Genomic DNA, 26,707 nt, shown 5'->3' with positions numbered 1-26,707 from the left:
TCTGGGATTCACACAAAGAAAAGAAAAACATAATTGTGCCCTATTTGTAGAAACAACTATAACTACTGACATCTAAAAATATAAACGGGAAAATTATTAACATTATAATTTAATGTGTTCTATCAATAAACTCTAAGATATTTCACAAGGAAAAATAATCAAGAACAGGGATCTTTCTCTGCAGCAAATCCCTTGTACTTTAGAGGTCATGAAAAAGAAAGGGTATTATTACCTTATACTTGAGAATTATATTACAACTGGCTGATTATTCAGGATTAATGAGCTCAGGGTTAGAAGTTCAGTGGCCATATGGGCAACTGTAATGACTTGCCTGGCACTAAGCCCCTGCCAATACCACTAATCAGCATGGCAGGAGTCCCTAAGCCCACCATTGGTTTGGCTCTGTTCCAGCCTCAAGCCAATGGCTCTGCATCAACCCAGTTTTCTTGGCCTCATCTCTACCTGGTTCTAGGATGCTAGTCACTGGACACATGACTAACTGCTTGAAACCAAACCTCAACTTTAATTCCTTTTCCAGTAATTGAGCTCTCAATCTGTTGCCCTGATTCTATCACTTCTTGACTTGATGCCTCATCCAGAATCCATCTTCCTCTATATTTGTTGCTTTTGCAATTTTCTTTTTTAGAGACAGGGTCTAGCTATGTTGCCCAAGATGGTCTTGAACTCCTGACCTCAAGCAATCCTCCTGCCTCGGCCTCCCCAAATGCTGGGATTGCAGGTGTGAGCCACCAAAACACCCAGCCCTAAATTTTTTTTCAGGACTTTTAATAACTTGAGTCCTGTCCCTAAAGTCCAGTTTACTTGTAGCTGTGTCCTTGCTACTGAACAAAGACTCACTGACCATATTTTAGTCATGTTCCTCTGAACCCTTTTCCTGACCAGGCCCTGTCCTTGCCAGACCTGCATAGTTCAGTTTTATCAAGAATCCTGCTACATCAGTTTAGAGAGAATCCCCCATCCTCAATATCTCACCACCCTCAATAGCTGACAAACTTCATCATCTCTTACCATCCCCCAGGTGATATCTGATCACCCTGGCCTGCCTTCAGCAGGAATCCCCCCTTATCCCTGATGTTTCCTCTTAGTGATTTTCCATCTCCTAAACCCTCCAACCTATTTCTTGACTATAAATTCCCACTTTTCCATGTTGTATTAGGAATTGAGCCCAGTTTTATACTGAGGTGTCTTTTCCTCACAAGCTTGTCCAATCCCTGGCCCATAGGCCACACACAGCCCAGGGTGGCCTTGAATGAGGTCCAACACAAATTCGTAAACTTTCTTAAAACACTATGAAATTTGTTTACACTTTTTTAAAGCTCATTATCTATTGTAAGTGTTAGTGTATTTTATGTGTGGTCCAAGACAATTCTTCTTCCAATGTGGCCCAGGGAAGGCAAAAGATAGGACACCCCTTCTCTACTGTAAGAGTTCCTGAATAAAATATTTTTTCTACCAGTTTACTGTCCAGCTCTAGTTTTTCTTTAATACTACCCGCTACCAGATCTCTTTACTTGTCTGTATTCTAACTGATGCCTGTCTAATCTCTATGGCGTACTCTGCCTGCAGTCATCTGGGCATTCTAAATGACAGTACCCCGAGTAGAACCCAACTTATTAAAGTAGACAGAGTCTTCACATACAAGCTGCTCTGTCCCAGCACATTTTTCTAATCTCAGAAATTTCCTTACAGGAGTCAGCTATGCTCTGACTTTATTAACAAGGCCAAAGCTCTTTCCTTTTGAATGTGACAAGGAAGACTGCAACCCCAATTGCTTCTGAAAGCCTTCCTATGACTACAGTTGTCCGTAATACCTACTTTAAAACATTCTAACCAGAGACTTCTGGGTCGGCAAGACAGTGGAATAGGAGGTCCCCTGCTTGTATCCCTGCTTCTCTCAAAAAATTTTGCAGCCATTCCTGGACAAAAGTGCCTTTGTGGGAGCCTTGGGATTTAGGCAGGAGTTTCTAAAACCCCAGTGGAGTCTAAAACCTAGAAGGGTCGTTTTGAGAGGGCAAACCTACAACCAGGTGGCAGGCTCATGAACTGTGATCTTGCCTCCGGACTTGGAAATGACCCTGTCTCCCTGTGGGCTTGGCTACAGCCCCATTTGGATTTGGGCCTCTTCCAAAACTATCCACCAGGGAGTCTGGGAAAAGTCACACATACTAGTGCCTAGGGAGATAGACCTGTTGACCTCAGTCTCTGCTGTGGACCCTAAAAGGATCCTTTAACTTGGCTCCAGGCCTTCTCAGCTACAGTCCTAGATCAGTGTTCCTGGAACAAAGACACAGAGGGAGACACACCATTCTGAGTCCCCTGGGCCAGCTTGCAAACCTCAGTCCAATAGCAGTTCCTGAAATGGCCCCGAATCTCATCTTCAAGCCTCTATCAGCTGCGGAATGACAGTAGTGCTGCCTAGCCAGGGATCAGCTGGGAGACATGCTGCATTAGTCAGGTTCTCCAGAGGGACAGAACTAATGAAATATATACATATAAAGGGGAGTTTATTAAGTATTAACTCACGATCACAAGGTCCCACAATACGCCATCGGCAGGCTGAAGAACAAGGAGAACCAGTCTGAGTTCCAAAACTGAAGAACTTGGAGTCCGATGTTCGAGGGCAGGAAGCATCCAGCATGGTAGAAAGACGCAGACTGGGAGGCTAGGCCAGTCTCTCTTTTCACATTTTTCTGCCTGTTTATATTCTAGCTGTGCTGGCAGCTGATCAGATGGTACCCACCCAGATTAAGGGTGGGTCTGCCTTTCCCAGCCCACTGACTCAAATGTTAATCTCCTTTGGCAACACCCTCACAGACACACCCAGGATCAATACTTCGTATCCTTCAATCCAATCAAGTTGACACTCAGTATTAACCATCCCACATGCCTATTCACATCCCAAGGGCAGGCTTGCAGTACTCAGTCCCACAGTAACAACCAGAAAAATAATAGAAAGGATCAACACAACTAAAAGTTGATTTCTGGAAAAGATACACAAAATTGACAAACCCCTAGCTAAGCTAACTAAGAAAAAAAAGACAGAAGCCTCAAATACATAAAATCATAAATGAAGGAGATATCACAGCTGATACCACAGAAATACAAAGGATCATGAGGGTACTATGAGCAATTATATGGCAACAAATTGGATAACCTAGAAGAAATGGATAAATTCTATGCACATAGAACCTAGCGAGACTCAATTATGAAGAAAGGGAAAATGTGAACAGCTCAATATCAGGTAAGGAGATTAATTCAGTAACAAAAGCTTTCCCATGAAAGAAAAGCCCAAGACCTAATGATGTCACCACTGAATTCTACCAAATATTTAAAGATAAACTAACACCAATGCTTCTCAAACTCTTCCCAAACACTGAAGAGGAGAAACCACTTCCAAACTCATTTTACAAGGTCTGTATCACCCTGATACCAAAGCCAGACAAGGACACTTCAAGAGAACAAAAGTACAGGGCAATATCCCTGATGGACAAAATACTCAACAAAATAGTTGCAAACTGAATTCAACAGCACACTGAAAGAATCATTCACCAAAATCAAGTGGAATTCATCTCAGGGATATAAAGATGGTTCAAAATACATGAATCTATAAATGTGATAAACCATGTTAATAGAATGAAGAACAAAAAATATATGACTCCATAGATGTGGAGAAAGTATTTTAACAAAATTCAACGTCTCTTCATGATTAAAAGCAAAGAAGGAATCTACCTCAACACAATAAAGGCCATTTATCAGGAGTCCCCAACCAGTACTGGTTCGTGGCCTGTTAGGAACTGGGCCACACGGCGGGAGGTGAGCTGCATGTGAGTGAAGCTGAGCTCTTGCCTCCTGTCAGATTAGTGTCAGCATTAGACTCTCATAGGAGTGTGAACCCTATTGTGAACTGTGCATGCAAGGAATCTAGGTTGCACACTCCTTATGAGAATCTAACACCTGATGGTCTGTCACTGTCTCCCATCACCCCCAGATGGACTGTCTAGTTGCAGGAAAACAAGCTCAGGGCTCCCACTGATTCTTTATTATGGTAAGTATTAATAATAATAGAAATAAAGTGCATAATAAATGTAATGTGCTTGAATCATCCCAAAACCCAGTCTGTGGAAAAATTGTCTTCCACAAAACCAGTCCCTGGTGCCAAGAAGGTTGGGGACCACTGCCATAATGTTACCGGGGAGTCCTTCCTCCCAGAGCTCCCAAGACGGCGGCAGGCTGCTTCCAAGATGGTGGCAAGCCTCTTGTTCTCTGACCTGGGGTTCTTGGCCTCACGGATTCCAAGGAATGGAATCTTGGGCCATGTGGTGAGTGTTCTAGCTCTATTAGAAGCCGTGGGTCACCGTGGAACCCAGCAACTAGTGTTCAGCTCGATTAGGATGAACCCAGGCACTTAGCCATGCAGGAACAACAGCAAGCCTTTAGCCCGATCAGGAGCGGCAATGGGCGCCTCGCTCGATCAGGAGCACAGCGGACACCCTGCTGGATCTGGAGGGGTAGAAGTCAGCGGCGGGTCTGCGATGGTGGCAAACAGCAGTAGTGGACAAAGAGCAAAACTCAACTCGAGCCGTAACAAACACGGACCAGAAGAGTGTGCAGTTGGCAAGATTTAAGAGAGTGAAAACGGAGCTCCCATACAAAGCGAGGGGACCCAAAGAGGGTAGCCCTTGCTGGCTCGAATGCCTGGGTTTATATCCTGATAATTGTCCCTCCTCCTATGCTCTCAGGTGATAGATGATTGGCTATTTCTTTACCTCCTGTTTTTGCCTAATTAGCATTTTAGTGAGCTCTCTTTACTACCTGATTGGTCGGGTGTGAGCTAAGTTGCAAGCCCCATGTTTAAAGGTGGATGCGGTCACCTTCCCAGCTAGGCTTAGGGATTCTCAGTCGGCCTAGGAAATCCAGCTAGTCCTGTCTCTGAATAAGGCCTTGCTAACATACTCAGCAGTGAAAAGTTAAAAGCTTTTTCTCTAAAATAGGGAATAAGACAAGGGTGCCCATGCTCACCACCTCTACTCACCACAGTATTGAAGCCCTAGCCAGAACAGTTAGACAAGGATAAGCCATCAAAATCAAATGTTAAATTTTTTTTTGTGTACAAACAACATACTCTTATATACAGAAAACCCTAAAGACTCTACCAAAAAACTGTTAGAACTGATAAACGAATTCAGTAAAGTTGCAAGATACAAAATCAACAGGCAAAAATCATCAGCATTTCTATACACTAACATACGAATTGAAAAAGAAATACCATTTACAATCGTGCCAAAAAAAAATACTTAGGAATAATTAACTAAAGAGTTGTAAGAACTGTACAGGGAAAACTATAAAACACTGATGAGAGAAATTGAAGAGGAAACAAACAAATGGAAAGATATGCCATGCTTATGGATTAGAAGAATATTAAAATGTCCACAGTACTCAAAATGATCTACAGATTCAATGCAATCTTTAATAAAATTTCAATGACATTTCTCACAGAAACAGAATAAACAATCCTAAAATTCATATGGAACCACAGAAGACCAGGAATAGCCAAAGCAATGTTGAGCAAAAAGAACAAAACTGGAGGCATCACTCTACCTGATCTCAAAATCTACTACCAAACTGTAGTAATCTAAACAGCATAGCAGCTGGGTTTGGTGGGTTACACCTGTAATCTCAACACTTTGAGAGGCCAAGGCAGGAGGATTGCTTGAACCCAGGAGTTGGAGACCAGACTGGGCTAACATAGTGAGACCTCCCTCTACAAAAAATTTTAAAAATTAGCCAGGTGTGATGATGCACACCTGTAATCCCAGCTACTCAGGAGGCTGAGGTGGGAGGACTGCTTGAGCCCAATAGCTCAAGGCTGCAGTGAGCTGTGATTGTGCCACTGCACTCTAGCCTGGGAGACAGAGCACTCTAGCCTGAGCAATAGAGTGAGACTCTATCTGAAAATGAAAACAAAATCCAAAAATCCAGGTACTGGTATAAAAATAGACACATGGACCAATGAAACAGAACAGAGACCCCAGAAATTAATCTGTGCATTTATGGTCAACTGATCTTTGATAAGGGTGCCAAGAATACATAATGGGGGAAAGGACAATCTCTTCAATAAATGGTGTAAGGAAAACTGGATATCCACATAAAGAAGAATGAAATTGAACCCTTATTTCACCTCCTATATAACAATCAACTCAAAGTAGATTAAAGGCTTCAACCTAAGACCTGAAACTGTAAAAATCCTAGAAGAAAAAATAGGGTAAAAGTTTCTTGACATTAGTCTGGCCAAAGATTTTTTGTACATGACCCCAAAAGCACAGGCAACTAAAGGAAAAAGCTAACAGGTATATGAAGAAATGTTCAACGTCACTAATCATTAGAGAAATGCATATTAAAATCAGAAAGAGATATCCCCTGTTAGGATGGCTATTACCAAAAGACAAGAGATAAGCATTGGAGAGAGTGTGGAGAAAAGGCAACTCTGTACACTGTTGGTGGGAATGTAAAGTAATATAGCCATTATGGAAAACAGCATGGAGGTTCCTCAAAAAATTAAACATAGAATTACCATATGATCCAATGAATCTACTTCTGGGTACATATCTGAAGGAAATGAAATCAGTGTGCCTATGAGATATCTGCACTCCCATGTTCATTGCAGCATTATTCACAATAGCCAAGATAAAGAACCAAGCTAAGTGTCCATCAATGGATGAACAGATAAAGAAAATGTGGTGCATATATATACACAATACAGTGTCATTCAGCCTTACGAAAGAAGGAAATCCTGCCATTTGTGATAACATGAATAAACCTGGAGAATGTGAAGTTAAATAAGACAGACAGAAAAAGATACATACTATGCGATCTCATTTGTATGTGAAATCTAAAATGGTCACATTCATAGAAGCAGAGAGTACAATGAATGATAGGTACCAGGGGCTAGTGGGAGGGGAAGATTGGAGAGATGTTGGTGGAAAGATACAAAATTTCAGTCAGGAAAAAGTTCAGGAGATCTGCCGTACAACAGGGTAACTATTACTAATAACACTGTACTGTATACTTGAAATTGCTATGAGTAAATCTTAAATGTTCTCACCACAAAAAATGATAAGTATGCAAGGTTAATTAGCTTATTTTAGCCGTTCCACAGTGTATATTAATACATACATCAAAACATCATGCTGTACATAATACATACTTTTAATTGTCAATTAAAAAATTCTAAAATACAAAACAAAAAACAACGGCAAGTTACTGAAGTCTAGTGTGGTTCTTCATTAACTCTTGCTTTAGCAAGGACTCCTGACTTAACTTTCCCCCTCCAGTACACTGTTATCTGATTAAACTTTGATCTTGTCATTCCTTTTCTTCAAAGTTTCAAGACCCAATAAGTTCATTTTGCCCACTGCCCAGAGTCGATTTATCAAGACAGGGGAACTGAAATGGAGAAGAGTTAAAGTCATGCACAGCCAGCTGTACAGGAGACTGGAGTTTTATTATTACTCAAATCAATCTCCCCAAATGGGGATCGGAATTTTTAAGGATAATTTGTTGGATAGAGAATCGGAAAGTGGTAAGAGCTGATTGGTCAGGTCAGAGATGAAATCATAGGGAGTCAAACTTGTCTTCTTGCGCTAAGTCTGTTTCTGGGTGGCGGCCACAAGACCGGATGAGCCAGTTTATTGACACGGGGGTCCCAGCTGACCCACTGAGTGCAGGGTCTGGAAAATATCTCAAGCACTAATCTTAGGTTTTACAATAGTGATGATATTCCTAGGAACAACTGAGGAGGTTTAGAACCTTGTGGCCTCTAGCTGCATGACTACTAAACCATAATTTTTAATCTGGTGGTTAATTTAGTTAGTCCCGCAAAAGGCAGTCTACTCGCCAGGCAAGAAGGGGGTTTGTTTTGGGAAAGGGCTGTTATCTCTTTGTTTCCAAGTTAAACTATGAACTAAGCTCCTCCCAAAGTTAGTTCAGCCCACATCCAGGAATGAACACCGGCAGCATCCAGGAATGAACACCGGCAGCATCCAGGAATGAACACCGGCAGCTTGGAGGTTAGAAGCAAGATAGAGTCGGTTAGGTCAGATGTTTCTCACTGCAATAATTTTCTGCTATAATTTTTGCAAAGGCAGTTTCAGTCTGCATAATCAAGTTCTAACATCTGAGACAGTATGATCTACTTTCAATTTACATTTCCAGACTTCTTTTCCATTGCTGCCATTTACTTATCATTTTCTCTAGGCAAAATGAATTGACTTGATACTTGTTGTATATGCCCTTAGTTTTTCTATTGCTCCCTCCCTTTGTGTAGGCCTATAACACTTTTTCCTTGTTTCTGTATGTCCAAATATTATTAAACTTCAAGGCCCAGTGCCACCTGTTGGGAATAATCTCTTTTTTGCATAACTCTATCTATATTGCTCTAATGTTCCCTAGCACTTTCTACCTTGTAATATGTACTTCTTATATCCTCCCTATTAGGTCATAAGATCCTTGATGGCAAGACCAATGTTATTCTCATTTTTGTATTCTACAGCATTCAGAATAAAGAAGTTTGCACATAGCAGATGCTAAATAAAATTTTTGAATGAATGAAACCTCAGTTCTATCAATAGCTCTTTCAGATTTGCACTGTTTATTACAAATGGAAAGGAGAGTGAGATAGGATGCATCCTAATAATCAATCCATATTGTCTCAGAGTAAAGGATCCCAGAAGACATCTACTGCAGTGGTTCTCAGCCAATTTTCTAACCTGATACACCTGATCAATGACACACACATGTGCAACTAATGCTTCAGGCCATATCCAGATTTTTCTTCTTCTTTTTACAGATGCTAGGATTGAATTATGTCGGCTCCCGAGCTGTAAACCTACCTCCTCTTTCTTTTACTGACACTGGAAGATGGAGTTGAAAGGATGCTAACATAATCTCACTCCCTCATTTATAAACCAGGAAATCTTAACCAGGAGTGCTAATAACTTCTCTAAAATCACAGTCAGTTGGAAGGAGAAGTGGGATTAAAATCCTAGCGCTTTATGAGGCTGGGTGGGTGGATCACTGAGCTCAGAAATTCGAGACCAGCCTTGGCAACATGGTGAAACCTCACCTCTACAAAAAATACAAAAATTAGCCGTGCATGGTGGCACACACCTATAGTATCAGCTACTCAGGAGACTGAGGTGGGAGGATGGCTTGAGCCCGGGAAGCAGAGGTTGTAGTGAGCTGAGATCATGCCACTGCACTCCAGCCTGGGCAAAAGAGTGAGACCCTGTCTAAAAAACAAAAAACAAACAAACAACAAACAAAAAAAAACCTAGTTCTTCTGATTCCTTGTCCAGTGAGCTTTTTGCAAAGCTGTACTGTCTATGACCACTGCTGCTGGAAAAATAATTCAATGTCCCAGTACATTATTAGCATTACTTTCCTTTGTGAGTGGGTGCATATTTAAAAAGCATTCAAAAGTCATACATAAACTGGTTTGAAAGAAATTCAAATAAGCCTGCAGACTCTCACCTTCCTTTCCTTCCCCTCACCTCCTTCATTTGAGAAAATCAGTTGTACAGTGCCTTGGCAAAGACAGTTTGATTGATGTTATGTTACAGTTCAGCAACAGTTCCTGCTATTAATTGCTTTATAATGGTAATTATGATTAGCGGGTACAGGATATTTTCTTTTCTAATTGGCTATTACTGGTGAATAGCAGCTTATTACATAAAAGAAGACTGTGTTAAATAACCACAATTACAATTCTGAGATCTTTACTAGTAAAAAAACAAATCTCTCTATTTGGATAAAAATACTAAAAAAAGGTTTTTAAAGGCAGGGCCTCTGTGATTACTTGTAGGGAGGGGAGAGTTCTTTCAGTTAAGAAAAAAACATGAAATGAGGACAGTATTAAAGAAACAAGGAGGCAAAACAAGAATTTCCTTTCTTTTAAAAATAAACACATGTAAAACTTTAGTATGCTCAGTGCCTCTGGCAAGGCATGCATATCACAGATTCAAATGTATCCACTTCATCCCACAGTGCTATATGGAACTAGAAGAGACTCTCTTACAAGCTCCAGTGAGACAGGGATGCAGAGTCCACCAACTACACTGAGATGTCCACATAGATAAGGCTAGGGGTTCTTCATTTGTATCCCATATAGAACCCAGCATGGGGCTGATTCACAGTTGCCAAACACCACCAAATGCCATCACAACATGACACTGTCCCAGAGGATGAGGTTAAAGGTATATTTAACAGTTTCTGTCCTTACAGAGTTTATATATTGTATAATGTGGGATTTGTCTTGATTCCAGCTTTAATGTTCTTTGATTAGTTTGTAATCATTTTAAAGTTACATCCAAGCTTTTGTAGTAGTAGTAGTAGTAGTAGTAGCAGTAGCAGCAGCAGCAGCAGCAGCCATGATAGTAATAAGGAGGTCCTATTACTTGCTCAGGGTCATACAGCTTTTAGCTGACAGCTCCTTTTGATTCCAGTTTATCCAAGTCTAAAGCTTGGGCTTGTACCCGCTACTGCCTCTTGAGACAGACCTTTATCAGTAGCATCATTTGTCCCTATATTTTCATAGTGCCTCAAGATTCATAGAGTGCTTTAACATACTCTGCCCTCACCACACCTCCGAATAATATCAACATCATTTTTTTTTCCTGATGAAACTGAGGCTCAGAGAGGTTAAACGATTTTCCCCAAGTTCACATTGCTAAAAAGCTACAAATTCAGATGCAGAATCCAGGTCTTCTGACTCCTATTCCAATTTTTCCTTCTACATATTTTACTGATTCAATATTGTACATTGATTATTTTAAATATGCTACTTATGGAGAAAGCTTAATAGTATCCCACATTATCTTATAAAATTTTAAATATTTTACCACTTGTCAATTGTTGACTCCCTCTTTTCCATCCTCCCTTCACCCCATGAAGCAAAGGTTTAAATCCTGTTTAGCTCTAGAAAACTTTACTTGGTTCCTACAGCCAAAGATATCATTCAACCCCAGCTGCCTATGTTGCAAATAAATGCCACTAGTCACAAAGATGATCAGTGAGATGTAAAGAAAAACAGAAGACTGATCAGTCAAATCTATCACCACTTCTGAAAAAAGCTGCCCTGCTCACCTTTGGGTCAAGTAGGTCAGTAGAACATACTTGTTTCAGCATGAGGTGGCAAGTCTTTAAGGTACTGTCAATGAAATGCCAACTCATTCAGAGTCTGATAAGTTTATCAAATAAGTCAAAACTGAACCCTAATTTTGTGGCAAAGTTCTGTAAGAAGAGGTAATAGAAACATTTAAAGATTTAATCACTGGAGATAGCATTTTATGCACATGGCTTGTTTCTATATACTTGTGATTTATATTTAGAAGAAAGTATGATTTCTATTATATGAATCTGATCGACATCCTCTTTACAGTTTTTCCAGATGGAAGTGTATGAGTGTGTGTTGTAAAGGGCAGTACTATTCTTTTCCATGAATGGAAGGTCAAGGTCAACACAATAAGTGTATGTAATTCAGTATCTGACCCATCAAATCCCTCAATAATAACCTGCTCTTCAAGTGCAGAAGACATATTAAAATCACTTGTATCACTTCTGGCACATATGCCAAAGATGTGCCTATACCTATGACTGAAATAACAGTCACAATTGAAGACCAAACTATTATATCATCTCACCTAATCATTTCCACATCCCAGCAATATAGATACAGTATTACTCATTTTACAGAAGAGAAACTGAAGTTCAGAGGTTTACTAGAATCTCATCCTAAGTTGGCCTGATTTTAAAATCTTTTCACTATTCCATACTGCCTTTCTATGGTAACATTGGCTTTAGAGCATATTTATGTGTAAGAAAAGTCTGTTTCAGACCTCATTCAATGGAATTTAGTTACTATGAGACATCATTACAACCGTGCATAGGATAAAAGTCTTTTTTCAGTTATTGTGTGACTTTGGGCAAGCTACTCTTTTCATCAGTTTCCTCATTTGTACATAAAAAGCATAATATGACTACCTAGGGGTTGCTGTGAAGATGAAATGAGATAATACCTATAAAAGCATTTGAAACAGTACCTGGCACAGTTAGTGCTCAAAAAAATGTTAGCTATCATACACATCATCATTATTATAATATCCCTTTTAATAAGAGCTCTTCTCTAAATATCCTACAAGTTGGGTCCCACTGATTTGTCATAGGAAAATAAAAGAACACTTTAAATAAGGCCTCTTCAGAACCTTATACAAAATGTATTAGTCCATTTTCATGCTGCCGATAAAGACATACCCAAGACTGGGCAATTTACAAAAGAAAGAGGTTTTAATTGGACTTAGAGTTTCACATGGCTGGGGAAGCCTTACAATCATGGTGGAAGGCAAGGAAGAGCAAGTCATGTCTCACATGGATGGCAGCAGAGAGAGCTTGTGCAGGAAAACTCCTCTATTTAAAACCATCAGATCTCATGAGACTTATTCACTATCATGAGAACAGCACGGGAAAGACCTGCCCCTATGATTCAATTATCTCCCACCAGGTCCCTCCCACAACACATGGGAATTCAAGATGAGATTAGGGTGGGGACACAGCCAAACCATATCACCAAACAAGACCTACAAGAGTAGTTTCTATAATTATCTTCTCTGACATCCCACGGCCTATACCTTGTGAGGCAATCCCAGTATACAATGTTACTTGAGTTTCTTGATGACTTTGAGTGTCAGCGCGTGTGTGGGGGTGGGGAGCTGGGTGTGAGTAGAGTAGCACTGTATAGAAAGTGAGAGAGGATACAGAAGATAATATAAAGGCTTGCAGAGCACATAGTTGTAATACTAGTATGTAGCACCGACAGACACTCTGACAACTCCCAAATTCCAGGAAAGCATTGACAGCATAAGCAGTTACCACCAACACATTCCTAAGCTTCCCCAGGGTTACTCCACAATTTAGATTGCTTCCTAAGTGAATACAGTATCAAAGAGCAGGCAGTTCTTGATACGCATATCTTTATAATTGGGCATACCTTTATAATGAAAGCAACTAATACTTACTGAAGTCCGACTTTACAATAGGAAATATGCCGGGCTTTCATAAATATATAAATATGAAATAATCACAATAACCGTAAGACAGGTATTATACAGACATTTTCATAAATGTGGCAGCACATATGATAAACCTATGTTACACAGCTTTTAAATGTCAGAATTGGAATTTAAATACAGTTTTGTCAAAATAAGGTCTAGTCCTCTTTGCCAGGTCAAATATATGAGACTGGACTTAATGGTTTATAGAAATAGAATGACAGCCTGTAGAAAATTGGTAACAGCCATATAGATGATGAAAGACAGAATTCAAGGTCCATGTGGTAGGTCATTCAGTTACAGGCTTAAAGTTATAAAGGCCAGATCTAAATTATTCTTTTAAAAAATGTAATTATTATTTAAACAACATTAAAACTTCATTTTAAAAAACTGAAAAACTATCCTTAAATGCTAACTATGATCACCTTGACAGAATATCATCTTTCTGATATTTTGCATTTTAGTTGGTATGCATACCTTTCACAAGCATAAAACATCTATTCAGTTTTTTATTCTATTTCAGTTCCTCTGCTCAAAATAGTCGCCAATCTAAATGTCTTGAATAAATTTCAAGCATATTCTAACATTAGACTGTTATACAATGTTTACTGTATACAGCTTTGATAAACACTGGATGTACAAAAGTGAAATAAGACAACTCTTGACCTCAAGAAGTTCACTGTCCACTGGGGTAGACAAAGTTGCCAAAAAATAACTACAGTGTGACATGGTAAGTGGGTAATGGAGATATGGGAAAGGAAGCAGGTGACTGAAGATGAGGCTATACAAGTAGACTAGAATCTTAAATGCCACACAGAGAGTTTGGACCTAATTATACATGTAGCAGAATTACACTGAAGATTTCAAGTGGAGATCCATGAATATATTTGTTTTACAATGTGGATTAAAGGAGGTAAAGTCAAGAGTCAGCAAGATCAACAGGAAGGTTTTGCAATCGTCCAGGCTAGAATTCCATTCTGGTCAAACATTTATTAAATATTAACAATGCGCCAAGAACAGAATCAGGCTGACAAACACACATACGACTGGTTCTCAAGAGCACTTTCTGGGGTATGGGAGATGCAGGTAGGTAATTCAGCAGTAATGGTGAGGGTTAGTAATGGAATTAGCATAGTGGCTGTAGCAAAGAATAGAGGGAACAGGTTCAAAATAAGGCACAGAAAAATAAAGCTTGCTAACTGATCAAATTCAGTACCTGAGGGTGAGTTAGGAATCAAGGATGCTTCCTAGGTTTCTAGCTTAGACTAGATGCCATTTATTGAAATAGGAAATACAAGAATGAGGGGTTTGCATCACCTGCTACCCTTCCCCCTTTCTTCCAGAGACATCACACATGAGATGGTAAGTTCTCTAGAAGATAAACATTACCAAAATCATCAGATAATAAGGTCTCCAGAATCCAAGCATTAGCAAAATCATCAACTACTAAACATGCATTCGGAGGGAAAAAAGTTGACTTTGACAGAATATTACAATATGGAGATACAGATTAATACTCAGAAGAAATAGCCTCAGTCACAAAAGCCTCCTAAATGTATTATTATTAAATTGTGCTACCTAGCTGACTTTTAACTAAAAATAGCAAAAGAACAAATGCCAATGACACCGGGTGAGGGATGCTGAATCTATTTATTATCTTTTCTTAATTTTAGGAAACAAATTGAAACCCTGGTTACTGTTCAAATGTATGTAAAGCAGTGTCCTTTAACCCTTGACCTAGTGGGCTGGGCGCAGTAGCTCACGCCTGTAATACCAGCACTTCGGGGGGCCGAGGCGGGTGGATCACCTGTGGTCAGGAGCTCGAGACCAGCCTGCCTACATGGCGAAACCCTGTCTCTACTAAAAATATAAAAATTAGCTAGGCATGGTGGCACACACCCGTATTCCCAGCTACTCAGGAGGCTGTGGCAGGAGAATCACTTGAACCCAGGAGGCGGAGGTTGCAGTGAGCCGAGATCGTGCCACTCCACTCCAGCTTGGGTTACAGAGCAGGACTCTGTCTCAAACCAAACCAAACAAAACAAAAACACCAAAAAACAAAAATGAAAAAAAGCACAAAAAATCCTTGACCTCGTCAATTTGGGGACCTTCTTGGAGAAGGATGGAGCCACAGAAGTCTGGCAACACAATGGACTCAGTGAAAGTGTTGCACCTGCCTGCACCCCACCCACTGACTCACTCTAGCAGAGATTTTGAGGAATTGCAAGGATTTCTATAAAAAGTCTTCCTAGGCCTCGCTGTCCCGGGGTATTATACACACAGACTAACATTTCTATTATATGAATCTGATCGACATCCTCTTTACAGTTTTTAATCAGAGCAAGAAGAAAATCTCTTAAAAGAAGCAGTTTTCAAGAAGTCAAAAAGGTATATTTTTTTTAATTTTATTTTTATTATACTTTAAGTTCTAGGGTACATGTGCACAACGTGCAGGTTTGTTACATATATATACATGTGCCATGTTGGTTTGCTGCACCCATTAACTCATCATTTACATTAGGTATTTCCCCTAATGCTATCCCTCCCCCATCCCCCAACCCCACGACAGGCTCCGGTGTGTGATGTTCCCCACCCTGTGTCCAAGTGTTCTCATTGTTCAATTCCCATCTATGAGTGAGAACATGCGGTGTTTGGTTTTCTGTCCTTGCGATAGTTTGCTCAGAATGATGGTTTTCAGCTTCATCCATGTCCCTACAAAGGACATGAACTCATTCAAAAAGGTGTATGATTTTTACAGAGAAAGACATACTTGATAACCTAAATGACTGCCTAACAAAAAATATACTTTTAATATAAATATTTACACCTAAAATTTATATCACGCTTTGTTGGCTTTGAAAAGATTTTGGAAAAAGTAACAGAATGATACATCAGTTATTAGGCAGAATTTTTAATGACAACTTTATCTTATAAAACGACATAAAAAATCAACCATTAATTTCTCCTATTGACTGCTACAAGTCAATGAGAATACTGGATAGTTCTCCCCCAGGGTGAGACATTTTTTTATGTTATAGATACTGCAAATTCACTACTACTCAACACTTTTATTGAAAACAAACTGGAACCAAAAACTAAGCTTTCATCAGTTACTTAATTCTATCTACTAGTCATTGAAACATTGGTCCTGGATTATTTCCTCAAAGTTTGTGACCATATGGGGGAAAGAACACTCATATACTTACAGGTGGCAACGTATGCTGAATATATTTTAAGAGGAAAGTCTGGCATCTGTCAAAATTTTAAACTTGCATAATCTTTGATCCAGCAATTTTCCCCCAAAATATACAACCAGTGGGCAAGAATATATGTACATAAAGCTGTTCATTGCAACATTACTGAAAAACTAAAGTCACCCTATATGTTCATTTATAAGGGAATGGCTAAAGCATGGTACATTCATATTTTGGAATACGATGGGCACAGTCCTTAAAAAAAAAGGAAACAAATGTACTGACGTGGAAGGGTTTCTATGATAGACTGCTGAAAGAAAAAAGAAGGTTGCAGATCTTTTAGTTTATATAGATTTATCCCTTTTTATTATAAAAATCAAATCACAGGCCTGGCGCAGTGGCTCACACCTGTAATCCCAGCACTTTGGGAGACTGAGACGGGCGGATCATGAGGTCAGCAGATCGAGACCATCCTGGCTAACATGGTGAAACCCCGTCTCTACTAAAAATACAAAAAATTAGCTGGGCGTGGTGGCGGGCGCCTGTAGTCCCAGCTACTGGGGAGGCTGAAGCAGGAGAATGGCGTGAACCCGGGAGGCGGAGCTTGCAGTGAGCCGACATTGCGCTACTGCACTCCAGCCTGGTTGACACAGCGAGGCTCCATCTCAAAAAAAAAAAAACAAAAAACAAATCATATAGATGTGTGTCATATAAGAATATGTTGATTTAACAAATACGGGTTGTAGGATTAAAAAAAAAAAGAATATGTTGGAAAGAATATGTACCAAAAACTCTTGTCACTTAATACTCGGGGAGTGGCACTGTGAGGTGAAGGAATTTTCATTTTTTTTACTTCATACACTTCTGAATGGTTTGAAGTGCTTTTAAAAACTTTTAAACTTGTAAAATCTAAAAATAAATATTTTTAAATATTTTACATTTTTGAAAGGCATATCCTTTTTTTTTTGTTTTTGTTTTTGATACAGAGTCTTGCTCTGTCTCCCAGGCTGGAGTGCAGTGGTGGATCACGGCTCACCGCAACCTCCGCCTCCCAGGTTCAAGCGATTCTCCTGCCTCAGCCTCCCGAGTAGCTGGGACTACAGGCATCCGCCACCACGCCCGGCTAATTTTTGTATTTTTAGTAGAGACGGGGTTTCACCATATTGGCCAGGCTGGTCTCGAACTCCTGACCTTGTGATCCGCTCACCTCGGCCTCCCAAAGTGCTGGTATTACAGGCGTGAGCCACCGTTTCTGGCCATTTTTTAAAATAAGTTAGACTGTGAGATAAATTCACCAAAGAGTATATGTTTAGATCTTAAACTGGTAGCCCTCTGGAACTTTGAGAATCTGGGAAACTGTAATAGTCTGTTACCATCAGATAGCCCAATATATAACCAACCCAAAAATAAAGGATTAGGGTGTTAAACTCAATATTTAACTCAGGAGACTACCAAAGATTTGTTTGGTAGAGGTACTAAAATAATTTCAGAGTATGGAGTTCCACTGTTGGGAAATGGGAAAAACTGCACTTCATCTCTGTGCCGCTGAGGTAAACATTTAAGATGCTATCAATTTAACTGTGAAAGCAAAAACAAATAAACCGAAAAACAAAGTCTCAATAGTCTGAGAACTATATTTAAGCCCCAAACCATGTTCATCAGAAAAAGACAACTTGTGCTAAATTACACATCAAGACAAAAATGGGGTGGGGGGAATGGGGGAGGGATAGACCAAAGGTAAGAGTCCTAAACACAATCCACCTGCAGCTTTCAAAATTTGGTTTTTTATTCCTACAGTGGATCACAGGACAACTTGAAAGTCAGGTACAGCCAAAGTTGTGATGATTTTCAAAACCCTTTTCAAATGTTCTTTGAAGCCACCAGTGCAAATTATCTATCACTTTCCTTTTCTTTCTCTAAGGACCCAGAGACTGGGAAGATCTCTCAGGCTCCACATACAAATCTGGAGAACACCCAGAGCAGTTAATTATCTACAGAGAGATTGTGAGATACACACACTTTCCCTTCAGAGGTCACTTCGGCCACAAACTGGGCAAATCTGTAGAGTGGAGAGCAGTGACCACCAGTCTGCGACTGGAAATTCTTCGGAAGCTAAATAAAACCCATCTGTGAGGTCAAGCCAAGCAAACCGAGGCAGTGTACTGGTGAGGAGAAAGAGCTGCTAATCCCAAAGTTACAAACACACGCGCGCGAACCAGACCTGAACCAAACACACACAGCAGCTAGCGCAAAACTGGGAGCTCCAAACCAGAAGACAAACGCTCAGGGAGCTTCCCCGGCGGAGGGAAAGGCCATTTCCTGGCATTCTCTGCGCCATCCCCGCGCAGCCCCAACCAAGTAGCCACCCCCGGCTCCAACCCATCCCGCTGGGCCACCACCCGTGGGGCCCAATTGAACCCAGGTGGCCCAGAGCTGAACGGCTCCTAGGGTCAGACCAGAGGTCCGTTGCACTCCCAGTCATAGAGAAAGGAAGACACATCAGCCGCGCCTCCGGGGCACCGTACTCACCCCCATAACCTACACCCCCGACTGTGCTGCAGCTCCCATCACGGTCTTCCTGCATTCGGGCGACAGCCCCCTGGGTCTTGGAAGCAGCCATTACCCGGCAGAGAAGAAAAGGGAGGGCCGCGGGGCGGGGCGGAGGCGGGGGTGGCACCAATAGAAACGCTACTGGAGGCGAACTCCCCGTCGACGGGATGTTTTCTCCATGCCTACGCCACGCTCTGGACCAATAGGACGTAATGAGTAAAACTGAATCCCCGCCCCGAACCACAATTGCCGCGCCCACTTCCGGGATGGGGAGGCCCAGAACTACAATTCCCAGCGTGCTGCGGGGCCCTGAGACGGGAGGGCGGGACTAGGCGCTGGCGGGCGGGGGTGAGCCGGAGAGTCCCCCGGCGTGTTCGCTTAGTTCAGTGAATCAGAACAATGACTGCGCCGCCGGGTCCCCGGGAGCGCGTCGGAGGACTGTGAGCAGCCGCCGCCAGGAGAGCTGCGGGCGGCGCAGTGTCAACGCTGGGCTCGGGAACCTCCAGCACAGATCCTGCCCAGCGCCCGCAGCCCGCGCGAAGCCGCCGGGCTCCGGCACTGCAGCGCTGCTCGGGGACTGTGCATTGTTGTGAGCCGGAGAAGGGGCGCGGGGATTACAAAGCCTGAAGACCCGGGAGCCCCTTTAGCCATGTGGATACCTACGGAGCACGAGAAATACGGCGTGGGTGAGTCTCCGCGGGGCGAACTTTTATTCTGCTCTGGCCCGAGCCAGTGCGCATTTCTCGTCCTTGCCCCCGCGCCCATCTCGCTCCGCCCGGTTGAAAATGCCTAATCCTGGCATCGCGCAGCGGGTACGGGGCTCTGCCGAGCCAGCTCCAGGCAGAGGGCTGCGCACCAGGCTCTCGCCCCGCACCGCCTGCTCGGCGCGCCCCTCACTGGTTCCCCGAGCGCCTGCACAGCTTGGGGTAGCGCGCGGCCGGCCCGCTCGTTTCGGGCTCTGCCTGCGGAGTTTGGAGTGGCGACTGGGCGTGTGTGTGTGTGTGTGTGTGCGCGCGTGTGTATGTGTGTGTCAAGTTGGAAGAGGAGGCGAACGGGGTTTCTCTCCTTCCTTACCCTTCTTCCCTAAAGCGACAGGGAGCTGCAACGGTTCCTCTGGGGGGAGAGGGAGACAACACTCGGGCAGAGAGAACACCCCCAAAAGAGTAGGGAGGCGCAAACCCTTCCCTCTGGCTCGGATCGACATTCCCGGAGTGTGGAATGTGGCAGGGTCCTGGAGAGAGCCGCTCTGACAGGCTGAGCCCTCTCTGACCCTCCTCTCTCCCTGCGATCCCGGGTTTATGGGGTGTGTATGTTGCGGGGCGGGGGCATTGGTAAATTTCAACATCTGCGCCGCTCGGTTCTTTGGTCTTTGGAGGAGAACGGGTATTTCAGCAGTGTTTTTACTGCTGGCCACCCTCTCGACCCCGGGTGAGCGCAGTGGGGGCGGTGTGGCGGTACAGGGCTGCTGAGTGATAATGGGGAGGGGGATCGGAAAGCCTGGTTCTTGGGGGCAGGGAGATAGCTTTTAGGAAAGCGTACCCTGACACTGGCGTTCGGAGAAAAAGGAACAGGATAGCGCTCGCTGTTCTGTGTAAAGGTGAACAACAAAGGACATTAATGTTGACTGATGAATACAGGAGTCTCCCTTTTCCTCCTCCGATTTCAGGCGGGTTACAGTTCCCGTTTTTGTTGTTTGATTTCAGCTGGGTCGCCCCTTGACAGTTACTCGTTTTAGGGTTGAGACTATTAAGAAGCCAGGCTCTCCCAAAAGCCTGCAGCCGGCCAAATGCAATTATAACCTCCCAGAAGGTCTAACAGAGAGAAAGCATTATGGATTTTACTAACACTCTTTATTTCTTATAATGCCCTGTTCAGCCGACTGGTGTACTTTGTGTGTGTGTGTGTGTTTTAAAATTGAGGACAGGTCTAGTGATTTAGATGATGTGTAGATATCTGCTTAGGTTCTAAATTCATTTTCCTGCAATTTAAAAAATCTGGAAAGCCTTCCCGGGGAGTCGTAGTCCGAGGGGATTTTTGTTTTTTTTTCCCAACTTTGCCTGGGGATAGGACTTTGGGGTCCATTGAAAGGACTGTAGGATTCAACAAAGTCATTCCCACGTTTCACATTAGCTTCCATTCTGGATTGTGACTGATTAGCAAGACAATAGTTTGACCTGAACCCACCTTTGGGAAAGGTTTCCAGCTTTCCCTCCTTCAAAGTGTCAGGGGAGTCTTTGCCAGCCTCTTTACTGGCAAGGAGTAGATGTTAGTAGTTGTTATTTTCCTTCTCCTCACTCTCCTCTTTTTTGGGAGGTAGATTAACCCTTGCTAGGGAAAAGATAGTCCCTTTGCTGGACTGGTGAGGGACCAGAGGGCATTGCCTGCTAAGCGGCTTTAACATTCAGTGCAGGAAGCTCAGATCCATCCAGGCAAAACTGTCCTGCTTGGAGTCGATCCCAGATGTTGCTTTCTTCCAAGTGTTAAATTATACAGATTATGGATGGGATTTATTTTCTTGATTTCTTCATGTGCCAGGTCACAGCTGGGGTGCTGGTATCGATTAGTTCCTCTCTTGCCTTTCTTTACAAGCTATGGGCAGAGGCTTAAAAACCACTCTGGGATTTCCTGGAATGGCAAACCGGATATTATCAGTCAAATGTTTTGGGCTGCAGCAGACACCTCGGTTTTGGGTGGTTGTGATTTGATTGCAGAGTAGGGGAGGCAGAAGGGTGTGCTCACAATTGAGAAAAAGGTTGAATGAGATGAAGGACGAGAGCCAGAGAGAGGGTCTTTTGCCCCAAATTACTGCTGCTGTTCTCAATATCACATGTGCCAGAATGTTAATTAACCTTTATTATTAATTTTTGAGCATTTGGATTGTGGAATGCTTAGCTGTTTTTTAGAATCCATCTGTTAGGTGTGTGTGTGTGTGTGTGTTGTGTAGTGAAATTTTTGCTAGGATACTTATGTGTGGACTTTATTTTTCACCATGGAGAGCACTGTTTGTAGCTGCTTATATTGCAAGTTGTTTGTTTTTTCTTTTAACCTTGGTTAATGTTTGTGTTTTTCTCATGTAGTTCTTACAGATGTTAAAGAAAAGATCTTATGGGCACAGATTTTTGTTACCAGGTGTAATAGTAATTTAGTTTCTTCATTCTTTGAAATAAATCAGTCTTTGTAACAGAATATGTGAAGTTTTAGTATAAATTATATATTTCTGTAAAGGTACTTTTTATATACCCTCATGTACGAGATAATTATGCTTTTATATACTTATGATTAAATTTCAAGCAGCATACTGTAAACATGGGTAAAATTACTTAAATTTTATATCTGTAATTAAATGTATCAGAGACGGAAATTCTTTTTCATATCTGATATATAGGCACTGTCCCATTTAATGAATGATTACATTCATTAAAACAACGAATACTCAGTCGTAAGTGTTCTGATTTTAGGAAAAGGTATAGTGATGAAGTTATAGTTCTGAGGAACAGGGAACTTTGTCTTTTAGAAAACATGTTAAGAGGCACAGTGATAGGCAATTTCACCTTAGGAGATTCTAGTTAGCTCTTGATTCTGGGCTAGACACTGCTGCCAGCTGTGTAACCTTAGGTAAATCACTCAGTCTTTCTGGGTCCCAGCGTCTGGGGCAAGTGTTAACTAAAAGCCTTTCCTAGTACTAATTTTGTAGAGCTCTTCCAACTAACTGTGTTCCTTGGTTAGAAAAACATCTTCATTGTGTTGAGACTGCTATGACAGAGACACTTTTGTTGTGACATATCTCACTTGGTTTTTAAGTAAGATCAGAGGTAAGCAAACGCTACCTGGCAAGCTGCCAGAACTGAGGTGCTGGTTGCTCTCTTTCTCAATTTGTTTGATTCTCTGTCTAGCAGGAGCTCCATGGGCAGTGACTGAAGCATTTTGTTTTTTTTTTGTTTTTTAAATGTATTTTCCTTGACAAATAATAATTATATATTTTTTAAGTTTTCGTTTTTTTTCTTTTTAATTTGGAGACAGGGTTTTGCTCTGTTGCCCAGCCTGGAGTGCAGTGGCTATTCATAGGCGCCACCATAGTGCACTATAGCCCATAGCCTCAAGCTCCTGGTTCATCACCTCAAGCAATACTCCCACCTCAGCCTCCTGAGTAACTGGGATTTCTGACATGCACCTTCTCACCCAGCTGTATATATTTATGGTGTACAGTGTGATATTTTGATGTACATTTACAGTTGGAGTGATTAAATCAGGCTAATTAACAAATTACACCTCATATAATTACCATTTTTGTGGTGTCAAAAACATTTAAAATCTATTCTAGCACTTTTGAAATATACAATGCATTGTTATTTATTGTATCTCCATTCTGTGGATATCACCTCACATCTGTTAGAATGGCTGTATAAAAACAATGAAAGGTAACAAGTATTGGTGAGAGTGCAGAGAAAAGGGAACCCTGTGCACTTGTTAGTGGGAATGTAAATTAATACAGCTGTTATGTAAAACAGCATGGAGGACCTTCAATGAACTAAAAATAGAATTACCATATGATCCGGCAATTCCACTGCTTGGTATATATTCAGAGGAATTGAAATCAGTATGCTGAAGAAATACCTGCTATCCCATGTTCATTGAAGCAGTTCTGAAAATGTCTGAGATATGAAAGCAACCTAAGTGTCCATCATCAGATGAATGGATAAAGAGAATGTCATATCTATTCACAATGGAATATTATATAGTCTTGAAAAAGGGGAAAATCCTGTCATTTTCAGTAATGTGGAGGATATTATAGTAAATGAAGTAAGTGTAAGTCTGGCACAGAAAGGTAAGTACTGCATGATCTTGCTTACATGTGGAATCTAAAGAAGTTTATTTCATAAATATAGAGATTAAAGTGATGGTTGCCAGAGTCTGAGGGAAGAGGGTGGTTGGGGAAAGTGGAGATGATGATCAAAGTGTACAAACTTTCAATGAGACGGGGGAACATGCTTTAGTGGATCTATTGCACAGAATGGTGACTAAAGCATTCTTGATTGCATACTCACCAATTTCCTCAGATTACCTCTACCTCCTGCACGTCCTCATCTGTTAGCACACCTCCCATTCCTCCCCCCGCCCCACCCCGCCTTAAAGTGGTGGGAATTATTCATGGAGAAAGCTAAGACCTTTGCAGATATGTTTTTGCGTTCATTTGTCCAACAGGCTTTTATGCACAGATTCACAGATGAGTCATGGCATCTTCCTGAGCTGAAGGCTGCACCCCTCAAACCTAGCCAGATGTTTTACGTGTGTGAGCTTAGTTAAGCTTGACAGGAGAACATGGGCTGGATTGATTGGTGCAGAAAATCCATGAACCTTATAAGAAACAAAACTCAGAACAAGCTGATCTGAAGTCACGTGTCATTTAAAAAGTAAATTGTATTGTGCGAGTATCACTTAGTCATCACATAAATTCCTGTCTTCTATTTTTCTTGAAGGGGTTTTTGAACTCATCTGGGTAGGAATCATGTTCCTTTTTAAAGCCCCTTCTATGTTGGTGGAAGATGTTCCTTCTCGTATTCATACAGGATAGTTAGGTGTCATTCACCTTAGAAAGGTGCTTTAATGATAGCGTATGTGTGTGAGAGAGCATAATAAGGATGTGTTTCCTTTACTCTTAGTTTTTTGTAGTTTCTTAGCTAACAGTTTCTTAAAGTGTTTTCTATTAGTGGTCCCATGATGTATCTACGTAGCATGTAAAGCTAAATAATAATGTGCTGCTTGGGATTGTTTGTGACATTTAGAACCTGACACAGGATTCTAAACTTTAAGTGGGAATGGAAGAGGAATGATTTATACCTCCCAGTAAAATACCACCGAAGGGCCATACAGACAATGGGATGGCAGCTCATGTTCTTGATCTGGCCTCCTATGGGAATGGCCTATAAAAATGTTCCCCTCTTTTGGTCATTCTCCTAAGTGACAGTTCTTCACAAGGCCCCTGAAGCCACATAGAGATGCTGCCCTTCCTCTATGGTCTTGTTTTTTTTTGTTTGTTTGTTTGTTTTTTTAAGAGGCTGTTATGGTAGCTAGTACAAGGGAGATTATAAAAATTTCAAGAAATTTAGGACTTCCTATCTCTAGCTCTATTCTTTTCCAAAAGGAGATAACATTTTCTGAGTTATGTTTGATACAATATGTCTGTGTTTCTATCATAGTGACTTCATGCTGTGAGTATATACATCAGAGGAACATTAAACTCTAATGAAACCCTTCTAAAACGCTGTAACTGTAACACAGTAATACAATGTTTTAGTTAAAAAGTGAAATTATTTTATCTGAGTCTACCCTTTGAAGTTGAATGGTAATTTCTATTTAAGAGATGAGAAAACAGTTTCATAGAGATTAAGTGACTAACTCTAGATTAGTAGCTTTTAATCTTGTTTGACTATTACCCATAAGAAATATAGTTAATTTCCTGACCTAGTATATATATAAATATCCCCCAGTACCACCCCACACACATATAATTGAAACAGCACTTGCTTATACTCTATGTAATGTTTTATTCTTTTTCATTAAAAAAAATGCTCGTCACTAAATTGACTTATTAATGGGTCCTGACCCACAGTTTGAAAAACACTGCTTTAAATGCTACATTTGTGATACCAGAAGGACAGCAACTCACATCTTACTGGGTTTCTGTGAAGTTCCTTTCATGACATTGGCAAGGAGTTGATGGTGGTGGTGGTGGTTGTCTTTGATAGTCAGATACATGGGTTTATTTTAACAAAGAATTTAATTATCCTTTTTTCCTTCAATGTAAGTCTAAGTCTGTCTTCTGTAGTATTTCTTATTAAAGATGGAACAAATATTTAAAGCCATCACATACATTGCTTAAGTTTTCTCTTTTAGTACTTGTATGTCTTCCTACCAGGACCTTTTTGACAAGGATTACATAATGACCAATATTAGACTCTTCTATATCATGTCCTTCGACAACATTCTCTGGTCACTATAACAGAAGAATAAAGATAATGGGTTTACTGAGGTACTTTGCCAGTTGTAGGTTTACCACTCACTATTCTTTTGTACCTATTTTTATGTTGCTGATCATTATTAGAAAGACAAGGCAACTTGTATAACTTGTTTTATTAAAAAACTGAACTCTATGCTTACTTGGCTAGAGTATATAAGACAAAAAAATAAGGAATTAAAGTTCCCCAAGCCTAGCTTCATTTAAGCAACTTAAACTTACTTAAGGAACAACTCTTGAACTCTCTGGCATTGAAAAAAAGCTGTGCTAAGATGACATTGGGTAACTACTAAGAAAATAAAAATCATCAAAAAAGTGGAATGCCTTTGGTAACGTAATTGCAGTAAAACTGATATGCAGTACCCTGAGGAATGTATGGTAATCCTGATGCTTTTGGAAAGTTTTATATAACTTTTATTGGAAACTGCAATATAAAATAGCATTTATGGAGCACTTGCTACATGTCAAGCACAGTTCTAAGAGCTTGTCTTATATTGTCATTTAATCCTCATGATACCTCATGAGAGAGGATTCAGTTATCACTCATATTTCACAGGAAATTGAGTCATAGAGGGATTAAGTAACTTGTTTAAGGTCATACTGTAAGTGGTGGAGCTAGGATTGGAACCTAAGTTGTCTTGCATAGAAACTGTTCTCTTAGCCATTATGCCACATTACCTAGTATGACAGTGGTTAGCAGAAGTTTGAATCAGTAATGCCACCCCTTAAAGTTTACGTGACAAAAAAAAAAAAAAGCAACAAAACGTTTTATGCACAGAGTTGTCCCTTGCCGTGTTGTCTGTGAAGCAACTTACATGACCATGTAG

At 41.1% G+C, this 26,707-nt stretch overlaps 2 protein-coding genes across 6 annotated transcripts in view; one reads left to right on the top strand and one right to left on the bottom strand.

Moving 5' to 3' along the window:
* ZNF277 (zinc finger protein 277) overlaps positions 1–19,077 on the bottom strand; it is a 139,182-nt gene extending 120,105 nt beyond the window's left edge. Inside the window, exon 1 of the mRNA XM_055283726.2 lies at positions 18,845–19,077. Coding sequence (XP_055139701.1) covers positions 18,845–18,935 — 91 coding nt within the window. The 5' untranslated portion in view covers positions 18,936–19,077. The remainder of the gene's footprint in view (positions 1–18,844) is intronic.
* A 119-nt stretch (positions 19,078–19,196) lies between these two features.
* Positions 19,197–26,707, top strand: part of DOCK4 (dedicator of cytokinesis 4) — a 472,131-nt gene continuing 464,620 nt past the window's right edge. For all 5 annotated transcript variants that reach the window (XM_063642121.1, XM_055283724.2, XM_063642120.1 and 2 more), the window contains exon 1: positions 19,197–19,551. In XM_063642121.1, coding sequence (XP_063498191.1) covers positions 19,515–19,551 — 37 coding nt within the window. In that variant the 5' untranslated portion in view covers positions 19,197–19,514. The remainder of the gene's footprint in view (positions 19,552–26,707) is intronic.

Source organism: Symphalangus syndactylus, chromosome 6 (genome assembly GCF_028878055.3).
Source record: "Symphalangus syndactylus isolate Jambi chromosome 6, NHGRI_mSymSyn1-v2.1_pri, whole genome shotgun sequence".
Taxonomy (NCBI): Eukaryota; Metazoa; Chordata; class Mammalia; order Primates; family Hylobatidae; genus Symphalangus; species Symphalangus syndactylus.
This window is presented reverse-complemented; position numbering and strand designations above follow the sequence as displayed.